Consider the following 16110-nt stretch of genomic DNA (forward strand, 5'->3'; position numbering starts at 1 on the left):
AAGGCACGTGAATTTGTTAATTATCGTGAATTTTGATACCAGATGGCACAATTAGTCATCAAAATTCTTCTAACAAGTCTAAACAAAACGCACCCTGGATATTTTGACCCCTTTCTTGTGTAAAAGCGACATGTCACATAAACCCTAAAAGGTGACCAGAAGCGACCAAAAAGCGACCAGAAGCGACTAGAAGCGACCAGAAGCGACCAAAATTTAAAAGGCGACCAGAAACGACCAAAAAGCGGCCTCAACGTGAAAAAAAGTGACCAAAAGTCGACGTTGTTAAAAAAAAGTGACCCAAAAGGGCCACTTTTCTGCCAGATGTGTCATCAAAAGTGACGGTCACTTTTACACAAGAAAGGGGGCCCCGTAAACGTATGTTAAATGTAACTAGTGCAATATTCTCCAGATTCACTGAAGTCTAAACTCAGTATGTGTTAAGACACTGCAATCTGAACAACTTGCTAGAAAAGGAAACTTAAATGTAATTGTAGGGATAAAGAAAATGGGCAAATAGCAATAATTAATTACTGACGCAACACTAACAGCTACGAAGACAAAACAACAAATTATGAACTGATTACAAGATGGCTGCCGGAGCCCGAGTGTTTGGTTGTACCTGATGCACCGACACCATCCATCTCACCACGTGCACGCTTCTGATAGAATATTTCAAATTTCACTGTCAATTACTCAGATCCTGCCTGGGCATGCCCACTCCTGACTCTTGGCGAACTTGCCCCTTCATAATGATTGTAACGTGTGTACCAGTACACAGTATAGTACACAGTACAATCTGATTAGGTACAGTGCGCTTTTCCTAATAAACAATGCCCTTTTTCCCAATAATTTTTCTGCCAAAATTCCTCGGCCTCGGCCTCGGCCTCGGTCAAAATTTGCACTCCTCGGCCTCGGCCTCGGCCTCGGTCAAAAAAAGAAACCTCGGTTGTCCTCGGCCTCGGTCTTAACTAACTGTATTTTCCTCGGCCTCGGCCTCGGTCGAAAATCCTGCCCTCGGTCGACCCCTGGTTGGAGCACGTTTGATACCTGCTAGTTGGCAAGTGGCTGCAAAGTATGCTCTAGAACTATCAGTTTCGTTTATCTCTTCAGCAAGAGTGTCTGCATGCTCTTCTTGAAGGAGCTTGATTCTCTTACGAGTGTCATTTTGAATACGATTGATTTTGGTACGTATAACTGATCTATCTTCAGAGGTTTGATTGAGTAGAGCTTGTAGAACTTTCTTTTCATCAGACATCTCTCGAATTTCAAGGTCATTACAAAAGTTTTTAGGGCGTTTCCTAGGAAGGTATCCAATACTAACCTCAGCAGCTTTATGTACATTGTGAAACAAACTATTCATTTCTTCCTCAGGGTTAGGATTAACAGGGCTGTCTGTTAGAATATCATTCAATGTGTTGTTGTAATGCATTTTAGCAGCAGGATTACTGACAAGGGTTGTGATATCAAAATGCATTTTAGGTTTCTGTTTGGGGAAGACAAGGTGAGCGTCACTGAAGTTGAAACGTGTAATAACAATTTTGTGATCAGATTTAACAAGAGTACCCCCATAACTTCGAGAATTCACTAAAAGTTTCTTCAATCGACTGCTACATAGGACATAGTCAATTTGAGAGTAGTAGGGCAAAGTGCGATGTGAGTTCTTAGGAGCTGAATAGTCTTTCATAAAACCAATTCTTGTTGTTATATGACGGACAGGGTGCTGGAAGCTAGTGTTGCAAGCAAAAAGTTTTTTATCAACAAGAAAATTAAGAAGATGCTCTCCATTTGAATTCCTCTTTCCAGACCCATACATACCCATAAAGTCATTATACCCGAAAACAATATCTGAATGAGACAATTTACCGAGTCGAGAGTTGAAATCTCCAAGAATATATAAGTCCCAACTTGATGGGATATCAACAGCTTTGCCAAGAAACTTGTAGAAATAATCACGTCTCTGCGGATACTTATCACAATTTACTTGAGTGTGTCCATAGGCATTGATAACACGGCAAAGTCTTGGTTTACCTGATTTACTTGGTATCTCAAGATCTAGATAAGCAACCCTGTCACTGATACTGTTGTAACACTTGATGTAGTTGGTATAGACTGAATTTACAAGAAAACCAATACCTGCTTGCCACTTATTGTCAAATTGCTGAAAGTTTATGAAGCGATATTTGTGTGATTTCCCATCATCATCTGTAAAATGCAAAACTGAATCCTCAAAGTGACGACATTTTGATTCTTGCACAGCGAGAATGTCTATTTTACGATAATAGCAATCTCTTAAAAGTTCATCCCGTTTAACTGGAGAAGTAATACCCAGGACATTAAAAGTAGCTAGAGTGAAGAATAGTGCTGTGCTTCTTCTTTTGCGTTCTGATGTAGATAATCTACTCTGTACGTTGCCGCCAGAGCATCTGCCGAAATCACTCGAACAGGCCATCTTCGCATGCTAGTAGTTTTTATTTTTATTTTACGTTTCATTGATCAATTTGACACGTTCAAATAAAAAACCTCGATTCACCGCAGTTAGAATTGTTAAATTAAACTTAAGCTTTTTTCGTTTCAAAAATTGTGCAAATTATTCGTTACGCAGATGGAAGTTCTTTAAGCGGGCAATTCCAGTCCAAACCCTGGATACATGACATAAAAGATTCGTACTTTCACTTGTTTGCATGAAAAGCATTAATACACCAATCAGTAACTTAGGTAAATGCTGCGCTAGTACGTGAATTCCCTTTCAACTCATTTACATTTGGTTAAATTATCTTAGTTCATATAATAGTTGTAGTTAATGGTGGATATTGACTATTATATATACTAGCAGGAACCCGTATAACCCTAAAATGGTGTCAAGACTCAAGAGACTAACATAATTATTACCTATTTAATTCGCGTTTTTGACACCACTTGGGGGTCCAAATTTTGGGCTCTAAAATTTCTATTCCTTGGCCGATTATTTATTTTTTCATGCTGATTTGGAGGCCATTAAAGCATTTGACCCAGTCAAAAAAGTTTCAGTTGTATATCTTTTACGGTTTTTGCGGAAAGTCGCGTTAAAGTTGATGCCGTGGTGTCAGTAAAATGGCACGGATAAACACATATATATCGTCTCGCTTTATATATACTAGCAGGAACCCGTCTAACCCTAAAGTGGTGTCAAGACTCGAGAGACTAAAATAATTATTACCTATTTAATTCGCGTTTTTGACACCACTTGGGAGTCCAAATTTTGGGCACTAAAATTATTATTCCTTGGCCAATTTTTTATTTTTTCATGCTGATTTGAAGGCCATTAAAGCATTTAACCCAGTAAAAAAAGTTTCAGTTGTATATCTTTTACGGTTTTTGCGGAAAGTTGCGTTAAAGTTGATGCCGTGGTGTCAGTAAAATGGCACAGATATATATATATATATATATATATATCGTCTCGCTTTATATATAGTAAGATAATAGTAAGATTGATGGTTATACAATCATACATTTGGATCCCGACGGCACTAGTGTCGCGTACCCGGCACTGTCAAGGCACTTTCGCAGCACTATGCATGTTTCAAGAAGAAAGCGGCGCACGCTACTTCGAAGAAATTTAGACGAGTATCATCCGTCAAACAAGAGGCCCACGTTATTGACCGTGTCAATCCTTACTAGCTCGGTGAGGCCCAGTGGGGCATCTCGCCGATCTTACGAAGGTGGTTGTGAGAACAGAGAAGCATTATTGGATATATGTGCGACGCGACCAAATTTATCAAAATCGGAGACAAAAAATTCTGTGCCAACTCATGGCTCTAATTACATTACATTTACTACATTACATATAGACTATGAGCTAAAGATTTCATTTGTTGGCTTCATTAATTGAAAATTCGTCAATTTGATTTATTTGGATTTACCTCACACAATTGTGAAAAATTTCATCGGTCGACTCAAAAGATTATTAGAATACCATTATTGGGGCAAATTGGGAGGACCTACAGAGTAGATATAGAGCTTTCCGGTATATCTACATTGTACTGTACTGTAAACATGGTACTTTTTTTTCGCAAGTTTCATCTTTAAGATATCGTTTCAACAGTTTGATAGAAACCTGACTGTCTGGTTTATAATAAGTCACGATTTACTTCATATTAACAATGAAATAATATTTAGGCTATGGACATTGTTACAAGATTATCGAAGGTAGTGAAAGATTGCCCTGATTTTCCCAGGAAAGGAATCCTCTTCAAAGACATAATGCCGATATTTAATGATCCTGACTTAGTACGTGACACCTGCCAATCACTCGTTGACCAGGTAACAATGATACATCGTGACAAGGATATATTGTGCAATAAAAAGGATGCTTCTCTGCACTCATTGTAGTTTTTGACAGAAAAAATGCAAGTTTCAACAGATTTGGATCATGATACTCTAAGTTTCTTCCATTTAATATGTGACTGTGAGTTGAAAAAGATTATCAATTTATTGTTTTCGTAACACCTTTCCTAAAACTTGTTTTCCTTTAGATGTTGACTTTTTGACTACTCGTGGACATAGTGACATCATGGAAAAATTATCCTCCTTGCCATGTGTCTCCAACCTTTCGAATTTTAAACCATTCAGATCATTCATTCTGGTGAAAGGCCTGATGTTATTATTGGAATTGAAGCACGGGGATTCCTCATTGGACCAATTATGGCACAGCAACTTAAAATCCCGTTTGTGCCAATAAGGAAGAAAGGAAAGCTTCCCAGGGAATGTTATTCTGTAAAGTATGAAAAGGTAAATTCTGATTTAGATACTTTTTACCAAAATATTTCACAGTCTTTACTTGTTAACACCATATTGTTCATTTACCTGAATAGATCTGATTAAGTTGTGTAGTGTTATTGTGATTTGTGTCTCATCTTTAATAAATAATTCAGTACTGCATTAATATTTATACTCTGACATGTTTAACATCCTGAGCCCACAATTAACAATAATCTATTTCAGGAGTATGGTTTTGATGAGTTCGATATTCAAATAGATGCTCTCAAGGAGGGTGATAAAGTGGTGCTAGTTGACGACCTTCTTGCCACTGGTTTGAGTCATCCTTACATTTTAAGCTTTTCTAGTCACTTAGAATTTGTAAGTCTAGTTCTAAATTTTCAGTGTCAAAAATGTGATAAAATAGAACATATGATTTGTGTACTGTAGCTTTAACTATCACAACATGTACCCTGCAGGAGGAACTCTTGAAGCTGCCAAAAAGTTGTGCGATAAAAGCAAAGCAGAGGTTCTTTCCCACTGTGTGGTTTTTGAATTAGAGTTTCTAAAAGGGAGAGATAGGTTAAGGCCACAGGGGGGGGTCCGAGGTCAATTTTGAGATTTTGAGATATGTTGTAGAGCTCGATCTAAATTTTCAAATGCTTTTGTCCTTACCGAAAACAAAGTTTCCTATTTGAAGATATCGCGCGTTGAATTTTGAGGTTTACCTGTAATTCTATTGTAAATGAAAACTTTAAATGCAATTGTGTTAAAAATCTATCTTCTTTTTTAGTTTATGACTTAGAACCTTGTAACTTGCCAACAATGTTCTTAAAGGTATTTTGAGTTTTTGTTATGTAACGATTTATGATATCTTGCTCCAAAGCTGAGATATGAGGTTAACCATGAGTGAGAATTACAAAATGTACAAAATTTAAAATGGTTAACCTCATAAAAAGAGTTAGGAGCAAAATTACAACAATCGTTACATAACAAACTTTTAAATTTATGTCAGGAACATAAGTTCCAAATTTGAGGTGAAATGGATAAAAGCTCTAGGAGAAGATAGGTTTTTGAGGTGGTAAATAAATTGTTCAGGAGAGTCCAAAAGACCATGATTCTGAGAAAATATGTTAACCTCAATTTTCCAACAAATAAAGGACATATAATAGTTCTGTTCACATTGGATGGCCAATTGATACCCATTGATAAGTTTAACTTGTGACGAGAGCAACAAAATGTTAAGAACTGGTTATTTGTGAGGTTAACTGATTAAAAAGGCAATAGTTAACCTCAATTTTACGACAAACTAGGCGCTCTGGGGGGCTAAGGGTGGTGTGCAAGCGTCAGATAGTACGTGGTCTGCCAACTGGCAAAAAACTTTTTTTCGACCTCGGACCCCCCCCTGTGGCCTTAAGGGATACATCTGTTATTTCGCTTGTGAAATATGGCGGCTAGACTACACTTTAGTAGAGCATCTTGGGCTATACTGGTTCTAACAAGTTTATAATCGGATGTTTACTTATATTTATTATGATATTATTATTCATTGTAATGGCAATAAAATTTGAGTTAAGTAATGATTTTCTTTATTGTTTTATATTAAGGGTTTTGAATTTTAATTGAACATTTCAGATTTGAACAATTTCAACAACTATATGATTGTGTACTGTTTAAAAAAGATTTCATTTGATTTTTAGCTAAGTATTGCAGTACGTGTTTTTTTGATGCTTTTGTTTAAAAAGGCTGAACCAGAAGTGCCCACAATAAGATTGCAAGTAGTTTGCGTTCCTTTGGAGTTTGGCCCAGTGAGGATAGTGTAGATAAGAGAGCAAGAAAATGAGTAAGTCACTCTAGTTTGATCCAGTTCCTTGATGCGGCACTTGGTTTATGTATTGCCCTCTTAGTCATGCCATTGCTGGGTACTGTTTTATAAAGGGCAAGGGGGTATCTTCCTCATTCTTGCACATGGGACAGGCACTCTGCACTATTCATTTTGCTTTATTTTGTAAAGAGCAAAATAAATAAAAAATATATACTTTCTGCATATTAATTTTTTTTAAAGTTTGAAATTACACCCTGAGAAAGAAAAGCTGGCCTTTTTGCAGCCAATTCATTTAAATCTGTAATATCCTACTGTTTAGGAAACATGACAAGGCCCTCTCCACAAAGCTCTGGTTTCAGAAAACTGGGCACTGTCGGTGCTGCCAGCAAGGAAACAGGCTCACTAAAAGGAACCAGAACTTCTCTTCATAGTACACTCCAACAAACTAGCACTGGTATCCAATCTTTAGACCTCCTTCTTGGTAATGGCATCAACCTCTCCTCCTCGCTTCTTATTCAGGTACACTGAGCTTCTAGTTTTTATCATATATAATGGTCTGATGTCTGCTTTTATCAGTTTATTGAAAACTTTTCATGCAAATGCTTATTGAGTCAATGCATCAATCACAATTTTCACACTTCGTGTGTTCTGTAAATCTCAGTTATCAAACTCAACAATTTTATATTATATCACACGATTTCTGAATGTATCACGTAATCTCTGCTCTGAATGAAATGTATCGCAGGAGCAGGACAGGGGTGAGTACAGCCCAGTGTTTGCCAGACATTTTATATCAGAAGGGATAACACATGGCCACACTGTGGTCTGTATTGGGGAGAGAGTGGCCTCCTGGCTGGACAACCTTCCCAAACCTATCGAACAGAACACAGGTATGTTTCCAGAAACCTTCTTGAAGAGCATTTATTGTTAACTTGATTATTAGACACAGGATAGTATGATGATCTTGATCAAAATATTTTCTTGAATTTGCCCATTTTTACAAGTTTACTATTAGGCTACATTAAGGGGACATACACCAAAAGCTTTTATGCCCTGGCCCTGCTGTTAACGTCATATTAAGAAAGTGTATGTATAAAAACAATAAGATTTGATACATTAAAAATTATTTTTGAGGACCCGCACTTTCGAAAAAATAAATATTTTCTTTTTCGAAATTTTTGGAAATTTTGAGAAGTCTGTCACTGTAATACCGATATTTCGGTCATTTTAAAAGTCTTTTGGCTGATTTTGTTACTGAAGATTACTTACAATCCGTACAAGAAGCCCTTCAAAGGATTTTATAATTAAAATATAGATGACGAAGTTACAGACCAAACAAGGTCGAGAGAAGCAAAATTTAAATTTTTGTAAAAATCAAAGTTGTATATTTTACCATTCACCCAGGTCATAAGATATCGCTTCAAAAATTCTTGTGAGTGTAGCTGATGATCATATCCAACTTTTTGGAACAGGATTTCTCTCAATTGTGAGTTTTAAGGTATAAAATGTGGCCTCAAACGACTTAGTAAAATTCATCGTAAAAAGGGCCAAACATGGCAGATTTAAGGCTTAAAATGCCTATAACTCAAAAAGCATCAGTTTTTTTGAAATAATTTTTACAGAATCGTAATCAGCTTGAGAAGACGAATCTTTTAGTACCAAATAGGTGATTTTAGAAGACAAATTGTCTTAAATAATTTTCTAGCTCGAACACAAGGGTCCCCCCTTGTATAAATTTTGTACAAATTGTACACATTTTTTTTCAAATTTTGTGTCTTAAACTACTATAAATTTGGTACTAAAAGATTCGTCTTACCAAGCTGATTACGATCCTGTAAAAATTATTTCAAAAAAACTGATACTTTTTGAGTTATAGGCATTTTAAGCCTTAAATCTGCCATGTTTGGCCCTTTTTACGATGAATTTTACTAAGTCGTTTGAGGCCACATTTCATACCTTAAAACTCAAAATTGAGAGAAATCCTGTTCCAAAAAGTTGGATATGATCATCAGCTACACTCACAAGAATTTTTGAAGCGATATCTTATGACCTGGGTGAATGGTAAAATATACAACTTTGATTTTTACAAAAATTTCAATTTTGCTTCTCTCGACCTTGTTTGGTCTGTAACTTCGTCATCTATATTTTAATTATAAAATCCTTTGAAGGGCTTCTTGTACGGATTGTAAGTAATCTTCAGTAACAAAATCAGCCAAAAGACTTTTAAAATGACCGAAATATCGGTATTACAGTGACAGACTTCTCAAAATTTCCAAAAATTTCGAAAAAGAAAATATTTATTTTTTCGAAAGTGCGGGTCCTCAAAAATAATTTTTAATGTATCAAATCTTATTGTTTTTATGTATACTTTCTTAATATGACGTTAACAGCAGGGCCAGGGCATAAAAGCTTTTGGTGTATGTCCCCTTAAGCATGGGCCCAAATTAATCTGCTGGTCTTTAATTATGACTGTTTACAGATGCTCAAACACAAGATGAAGACAGTCTAAAGATAGCCTGGAGATATAAGCGTAAGATTCAAACCCGATTCAGTCACAGCTACGACATGTCCCAGCAGCGACCTTCTGAAGATATCAGCAACTGCAGAATTTTCACTAACAGTGATCCATCGTACGACGACTTGTATATTTTTATCGAGAGTGCTGTTCATGATAATGAGGATAATGTTGTAAGGATAGTTTTAGATAGACCCATGTTTCCTGTTGCGGATGAAGCAGCATTTTTACGATTCCATTACAATCTGAGGAAGTTATCTGCCAAGAAAAATGTCGTGACATTGTGTTTATACCCGGTCAGGACAATGTCAGATTCTTTATCATTTTACCTCACTCAACTTTACAACTACGTCCTAAGTGTCGAATCTCTTCCGAGGGACAAAAAATCAATTTTCAAAGATTACCATGGTATTTTGCACCTGGTGAAAGTAGCCAACATGTGTACCTTTACAATGCCTCTCCACGATATGACGGACAGGTTCTTCAAGGTACAGAGGAAGAAGTTTATCATTGAGAAGATGCATCTTCCTCCTGACTTGAGTGAGACTGTCAGTAGGTCTTCTAACTCGCCATCCGCTAATTGTGCTTCTTCAAAGGGCATCGATTTTTAGTTTTATTTATTTTTAGAATGTTTGTATCTTTCAAAGGTTTATTTTTAGAAGTATTAAAGCCTTTTAAAATGCACTATATCAAAGTCTGATAGGTTTTTAATGGATTGTATGAGGCTAGGTTATTTAGGGTTATTTATTATTTTTAATGTATTTGATCTTTTCATGATTTCATTCGGATGTTCTTACAAGTAGACATTTTATTGTGACGCTAGCTCAGATTGTTATAATTTATTATTAATTTAGTCGAAATTAATCTCAAGGTGATGTGCATGAAAATAATGACAGTGCGAGAAACATAGCCGAAATTAATCAGAATTTGTAGAATGATCACGATATCATATTTAAACAAATTAACCACATTAGAATGAACGGCCTAGTTGGATACGGAAGTAGTGATGAAAGTGACTCTGAACCAGAAACTGCACCAAAACCTAAAGAAACCCCAGTAAAGTTAACTAACGGTACTAACTCACAGGATACCCCAAAACAAACCACCAACCATCAGACACACCAAGCTCCGAGCACCTCCTTCCCAACCGTACCACAAGACATAGACAAGAAGTTAGACATATCAGATGACGAGGATACTTACATACCCCGCTCTAAATCATCCGCCAAACCTGCACCCTCTCTCCCTCCAATAACATCACACCTCCCCAAACCAGCTCCGAAACTCCAGAACCTGTCAGAAGTTATAGATAAAGCTCAGATAGTGACGGTGGAAAGAGATAACCTCATAAGTAAGGAGGGGGTTATTGCTAGTTTTCTTCCCAAACCTAAAGACAATGATGTCCATGAGATGGAGTTGGAGCGCTTCCACAAGAGCAAGCGCAGGAAGAAAGATAAGAAGAAGAAGATATTTGTTCTTGATTTGGAAGACTTTTCTGATGAAGAGGAAGTTAAACCAAAACCTCGACGTCCCGTATCATCTAAATCTGCATCAGGACTCTTCTCGATTCTACCTGAGCCTAAAAACTGCAAAATAAACACTAAATCTACCAAGTCAGTTGTCACTAACAAGGCTAAGTTTACTTTCAAACCAAGGACCCTGCAACCAGTTAAAAAGAAAGTTACTGAAGATGCAGAAGTGGACGTTAACGATGATAATGACCAAAATGGAACCGATTTCTTCTCTTTCACCAACTACACGAAATCGACCAAAGATATCGAGAAAGCAGCAAAGGCTGTGAAATTGGATCAATTTAAGCCTAAACAAGTATGTGAATTATGATCATTGCAGCCCATCCCCGTTGATTTAGAAGAGTATTTGAGAGCGACCTAAACATGCCCCGTTTTAACAGTATTTCCGCTTCTTTAACTGCGAATATTAATTACTTTTTAACCTAGAAAAACACCCTTTCCAGGTATCAGCTACTCCAGAAACTATGACTGTCCAGGGAGAACTGAGGAGTATTGATGCGATAATTGCTCCTCAAGATGACACCTTCACAGAACCCGTCCTACCAGTCCCTGCTGAGGTTTATTTTATCACATTTCCTTCAACCCCGACTATTTCACGTGTCAATCTATCAATGTCCAGTACTAATCTTACTGATGAAATTTCTGCTTTATTTGAGAATGGTAATAAGATAATATGAATAGTGCGGAGTTTATGCAGTCTCACTGCTGTGTCCAATGTAAATGTTATGATAATCTAAGTAAACTATAGGTAAAAATATAATATTAATCATAAGCTAAAATGTACTAATCTTTGTATTCTAAATGGGGAAAAAGAAGAAACATTGTCAGTCAGTCGAGAAAATTGTCAGTCAGGCTATATGGCAGCTTTGTAGATGTTGTGACTATGCTAGTAGTGGTCCCAGGCTTGCGACTGGAATTGCGGTGTTAAATCGATTTAATGGTACCAACGATCCACCTCCCACTTGTTGTTTGGTACTTAGCATTAATAGTGTTAGCTGTAGCCATTTATAGCAAGAATCTTAAAACTAAAGGGGGTGACAAGGAAAAGAGGAAGGAAAAAGAATAACGGGACAAACAATTAATTAAAGTATTTATAGGAGCATTAGATATTGTAATTACAAGCTTCAATAATAAATCACTGACTAAAACTTCTAATTAAAATGACACTTGGTACGCTCGCCCATTTTCACTGGTCAGTCTGAACTTCGGTTTAGCACGTTGTACACTTATTCACCTAAGTTTCAGAATTTGTTCAGTTTAGCAGAGTTAGTACCCGTGTTTCAATAAATCAAAAGATATCAGGGGAGTTCTTTAATAATGTTACGGTCATCTAGAATACCGAACTTCCTGAAAACGTTATCATATTTCCTCAGACAACGTTTAATGCCTTTAATCAGTCTATCACGGCTATATCCTCTATCAATTAGAATTTTGAATATTTTGTGAAGATGGGAGGTAAAGATATCCAATCTAGTGCAAACATTACCATATCTAAGAACTTGACTTGAAAAAACGTTGTAGCCAACCTCGGTTGGGATGTTACTGTGAGGAAATGTAAGTGATAACACGTTTAACTACTCCAGGACATGAGCGAAGTCCCCTCAGAGTTCAGAGACTTTGTGTATAACGCTGCGGAGGTTATGGACGTTAACCAGGAGATACAGTCTACAGACGAGTGGGCTCTCAAGAACCTCGATTATGTTAGTTTTACACACTGGGCCATTACGGCCCTTTGTTATCCGCTGTTATGTATTTTTTGTTCATTGTGAGCCTTGAATTATTCTTGTCGTGAATTATTCTTGTTGTGAATTATTCTTGTTGTGAATTATTCTTGTTGTGAATTATTCTTGTTGTGAATTATTCTTGTTGTGAATTATTCTTGTTGTGAATTATTCTTGTTGTGAATTATTCTTGTTGTGAATTATTCTTGTTGTGATTTATTCTTGTTTTAATTATTCTTTTTGTGAATTATTCATGATGTGAATCATTCATGTTGTGAATTATTCTTGTTAAGAATTTATTCTTAATTTTATTCTATCGATAATTGAAATTGAGGGATCTCTTAATTTACTGTGTGACATTTGCAGAGCGACGATCAGCCTCAGTCCAGCGGAAAGTGTCCACTGAAAGGACAGACAAGAAAGAAGAACCAGATCCAGTACTTAGCATGGCAAGCTAAGGAGAGAGAGTCAGACCTGAAGAGACAGTGGGGAGACAACAGGATGAACAGACATGCTACTCAGAGCAAATATGGGTTTAGGTGAAGTTGTTTTGTGTGAAACAGAGTAAAAATACGGTTCTCGAATTTTAGGCGTGAAGTGGCCAGAAATGTTGAACAAGCTTCTGAGAGAAAATACGGGTTTACGTGTGGTGAGAACAAATAAACGCGTTTCTCTGAGTAAACACCGAGTTAAGTGTGAGAGTGTAAGATATCGGACTATATGAGGTTTTATTACATTGTCTACATTTTCTTCAAATATATTACTTTAAATGTTATGTCTTTTTGTATAATATAATTTAAATTAATCACTCATTTAATAAATTAATTTGTTACTTTATTTATATAAGACGTATTTTAAATGCTGAAAAGTAGTTTAAACTACTATTATGGCATTTTGTTCTCATTTAACCACCCCATCAGCTCCTTCAACTCACTACTTTACCACCACTACGTAGAATTATATTAACTCAACCCGTAGTTTAGCAGGGTGAACAATGTAAGATGGTAATATGGAACCTCAGTATTTCCGACGTATGTGGTAAGCCAGAGTCGGACCCTTACTTCTGCACCCGCTATGTAACCCTCTCTCTCATTGCAACCTTCACCGGACTGTTATGTCTCGGCAAGGTCGCCAAGTACCACTACAACAAGGTCAAATGTTTCTACCAACTCTCCATTTTCTACTGCGCGCTTTTTGAGTGCCTCTGTTTTGTGCTACATTGGATCTTTCTACCGTTTGATATTATCGAGAACATGGGCTACTGGTTCAGGGTCATCCAGCTGTTGATTGTATGTTTTGTGTACAGTAAACTTGCTAGCAATGTTCTGAACGCAGAGGAACAGTACAAGAAGCGGTATCTCCCCGTGCTCACTGTTTTTGCGGTGTACTACGCGGCGCTGATCCCCTGGATGTTCACTATTCCCCGGTTCAAGTATCCTCACAAGTGTACGGAGTTCTTCCACCCCTGTTACACTATATCAGACTTCGTTTTAGCACAGGTTACAGCCAAATTTATTTATTTACTTTATCTTTTTATATTAACGATCATGCCCTTACATTCATTGAAATTTCATTACAGAATGAAATGATTCGATTTTTCAAATAATCGCATTTCTCCCCACAGATATTTCTGATATGTGGAGTATACCTGACAAGGAAGATGGCGTTAGTAAACATGCCATCAGAGCAATTCCTCGACCAAAAGAACCAGCTATGGGGTGTCATAATGGCGTTTGAGACTGAAGCAATCATCAGTATAGTGTACGATATCCTGCTCTTCGCGATAGGAGCAGAGGAACATGGATGCGGAGGATTCCTGTACCAGCACAACGCGCTATCAGTAGTCGTCTTCGTGATTGTGCGCAGCGTGCGCTTGTTTGCTGCAATCTGGCTCATGCTCTACTTGTTTGACGCACAAACCACAGACTACACAGAACCTCCCCCGTACACGTACGACCCAGAGGATTCTCTTGATGAGTACATGGCTGCGCGGAGTCAAAGCATCGTGCCTTACAACCCCGAGGGGTTATTATATGACACTGAAGAGCCTCTCCTCCAGGAGAATACTTTTGAGAACTATTTGGCAGATGATGTCAATGAGAGGTTTGGAGAGCGAACCAATAGACTTCTCATTGAGGCGGGTACTAGTAATCCTTACGTAGAGTGAGTGGTCACCGTGGTGATATTGATTGGTAACCACTATGGTTACTTCGGTTACTGTAGCTGTGGTTACTATGGAGTTTGGATGAGAAATCTAAGGTATGGAACTGATGACGTGTTTTCAGAGAGGGGTGGATCTGAATGTTTGATTGAAAATCATAGTTAATCAAAATTTGGGGGCATGATTATCTATTTTAGTGTCTGTTTAGAAGAGTGCTAAAAGAGAAAAGAATCTGATTGATCGAGAAAGGACGAACTTAAGGAATACTATCTTTAAGAGGAGTTTGACAGGTTACCCCTGTATACTACTACTACTACTACTACTACTACTAGTAGTACCCCTGTTTGGTAATGACACTGTTCGGTGATTACATTTATGGAAGTTGAGACTTCCTATGGAAGCGTATGGCGAGAGTTAAATAAAGAATAAGGATCCAGTGATCTTGATAAGAGTCGTAATTCCAAACCATATGGTTTTGGTGGACTATAAATGTTTAGGTGTCATCTTGGCTATCACATTTGGAACCCCTAATGTTTGTGAGAATGAATGGCGTTGATGACGCTATCCTTAAATAAGCATAGTAAGGTGAATTACGTAAAACCAAAGACTTAAAATAACCTCTAATGATTGCATTTTAAACCGTTTACTGTATATAGAAGGATGTAAGTGTAATTTGATTAAAAAGTAAATCAGACAAGATAATATATAGGATACCTTCTTGTGCTTTTTAACAGTTCGTTTTGATCTGATATATAATTTTTGTATAAATCTAGAGACAGTTGTAACTTGCATCTCAGTTCAGTACAAGTAGAACAGTGGGTTTGTTTGTATGTACTTGGTTTTAAAAGCTGTTTTCGTTTAAATCTTTTAATAAAAGGTACGATTCCTTGGAAGAATAAGTTCCAGTGAAATGGAACTTAATATGGAGTATAAAATTGTAAATCAGCTGTGTAATATGATACGCTCTAAGGAGAGCATTGTGACATCAAATTGAATCGTGTTTTACATAACATGTTTTAGGTACAGTGAAACTCTGGAACATCACGTACTCTCTACCCCTCAAAACTCCCAATAGATTTATCAAGCTTTCATAAATTAAATTGAAAATCAGGGCCCTTTGATACGATGAAAAAATAAAATATGATGACCACAGGGTTTCACTGTAGATTCATTCACCAAATGTCTCATTAATTAAGAGATAATATTCTTCTGCCACTCTAGTACTGTGTCTTGCATCCAAGTTTTTGTTAATTTTGTTTACCAATTTTTCTAAGTGCGTGTTTAGATAGTTAGTAAAAGAACCTGTTGGTAAAATAGGTGTTGAGAACGCCGTAACGAACCTGGTATTTTGTATAAAAGGATTTTTACTTAATTTATTGATCTTGCTTGTTAAGGAATGTACCTACATCTTATCTTCCTCGCTTTATACTTGAAGTTGTTGACCCATTGAAGTTTAAACGACATTTCAACCACCATAATATATTAATCTCAATGCCGATGTATGTTTTAAATCAAGTGAATTATATAATGATATGTTTTTAACTATACTGTTAAAAGAATATCTCTCGTTTATTTTTAAAAGATCTATCGGTAACTATTGTAGCAGACACCTCATATTTGCC

At 36.8% G+C, this 16110-nt stretch overlaps 4 protein-coding genes across 4 annotated transcripts; all 4 read left to right on the top strand.

Moving 5' to 3' along the window:
- The first annotated feature begins 4142 nt into the window (after window positions 1-4142).
- LOC134817060 (adenine phosphoribosyltransferase-like) lies at window positions 4143-6446 on the top strand. The gene is made up of 5 exons (XM_063826150.1): window positions 4143-4299; window positions 4609-4767; window positions 4981-5068; window positions 5214-5322; window positions 6153-6446. The coding sequence occupies exons 1-5, from the start codon at window positions 4159-4161 to the stop codon at window positions 6190-6192; spliced, it is 537 nt and encodes a 178-aa protein (XP_063682220.1). The 5' UTR covers window positions 4143-4158; the 3' UTR covers window positions 6193-6446.
- A 433-nt stretch (window positions 6447-6879) lies between these two features.
- Window positions 6880-9873, top strand: LOC134816611 (elongator complex protein 4-like). Its single transcript, XM_063825540.1, has 3 exons — window positions 6880-7078; window positions 7305-7449; window positions 9039-9873. The coding sequence occupies exons 1-3, from the start codon at window positions 6884-6886 to the stop codon at window positions 9683-9685; spliced, it is 987 nt and encodes a 328-aa protein (XP_063681610.1). The 5' UTR covers window positions 6880-6883; the 3' UTR covers window positions 9686-9873.
- A 176-nt stretch (window positions 9874-10049) lies between these two features.
- LOC134817284 (uncharacterized) lies at window positions 10050-13150 on the top strand. Its single transcript, XM_063826418.1, has 4 exons — window positions 10050-10901; window positions 11050-11163; window positions 12190-12306; window positions 12694-13150. Exons 1-4 carry the CDS (start codon window positions 10050-10052, stop codon window positions 12868-12870), a joined length of 1260 nt encoding a protein of 419 aa, XP_063682488.1. The 3' UTR covers window positions 12871-13150.
- Window positions 13151-13303: 153 nt separating this feature from the next.
- On the top strand, window positions 13304-16047 carry LOC134817108 (uncharacterized). Its single transcript, XM_063826214.1, has 2 exons — window positions 13304-13826; window positions 13952-16047. Exons 1-2 carry the CDS (start codon window positions 13329-13331, stop codon window positions 14492-14494), a joined length of 1041 nt encoding a protein of 346 aa, XP_063682284.1. The 5' UTR covers window positions 13304-13328; the 3' UTR covers window positions 14495-16047.
- Window positions 16048-16110: the final 63 nt, after the last annotated feature.

This window comes from Bolinopsis microptera, chromosome 6, assembly GCF_026151205.1.
Source record: "Bolinopsis microptera isolate Bmic1 chromosome 6, MBARI_Bmic_1.0, whole genome shotgun sequence".
Taxonomy (NCBI): domain Eukaryota; kingdom Metazoa; phylum Ctenophora; class Tentaculata; order Lobata; family Bolinopsidae; genus Bolinopsis; species Bolinopsis microptera.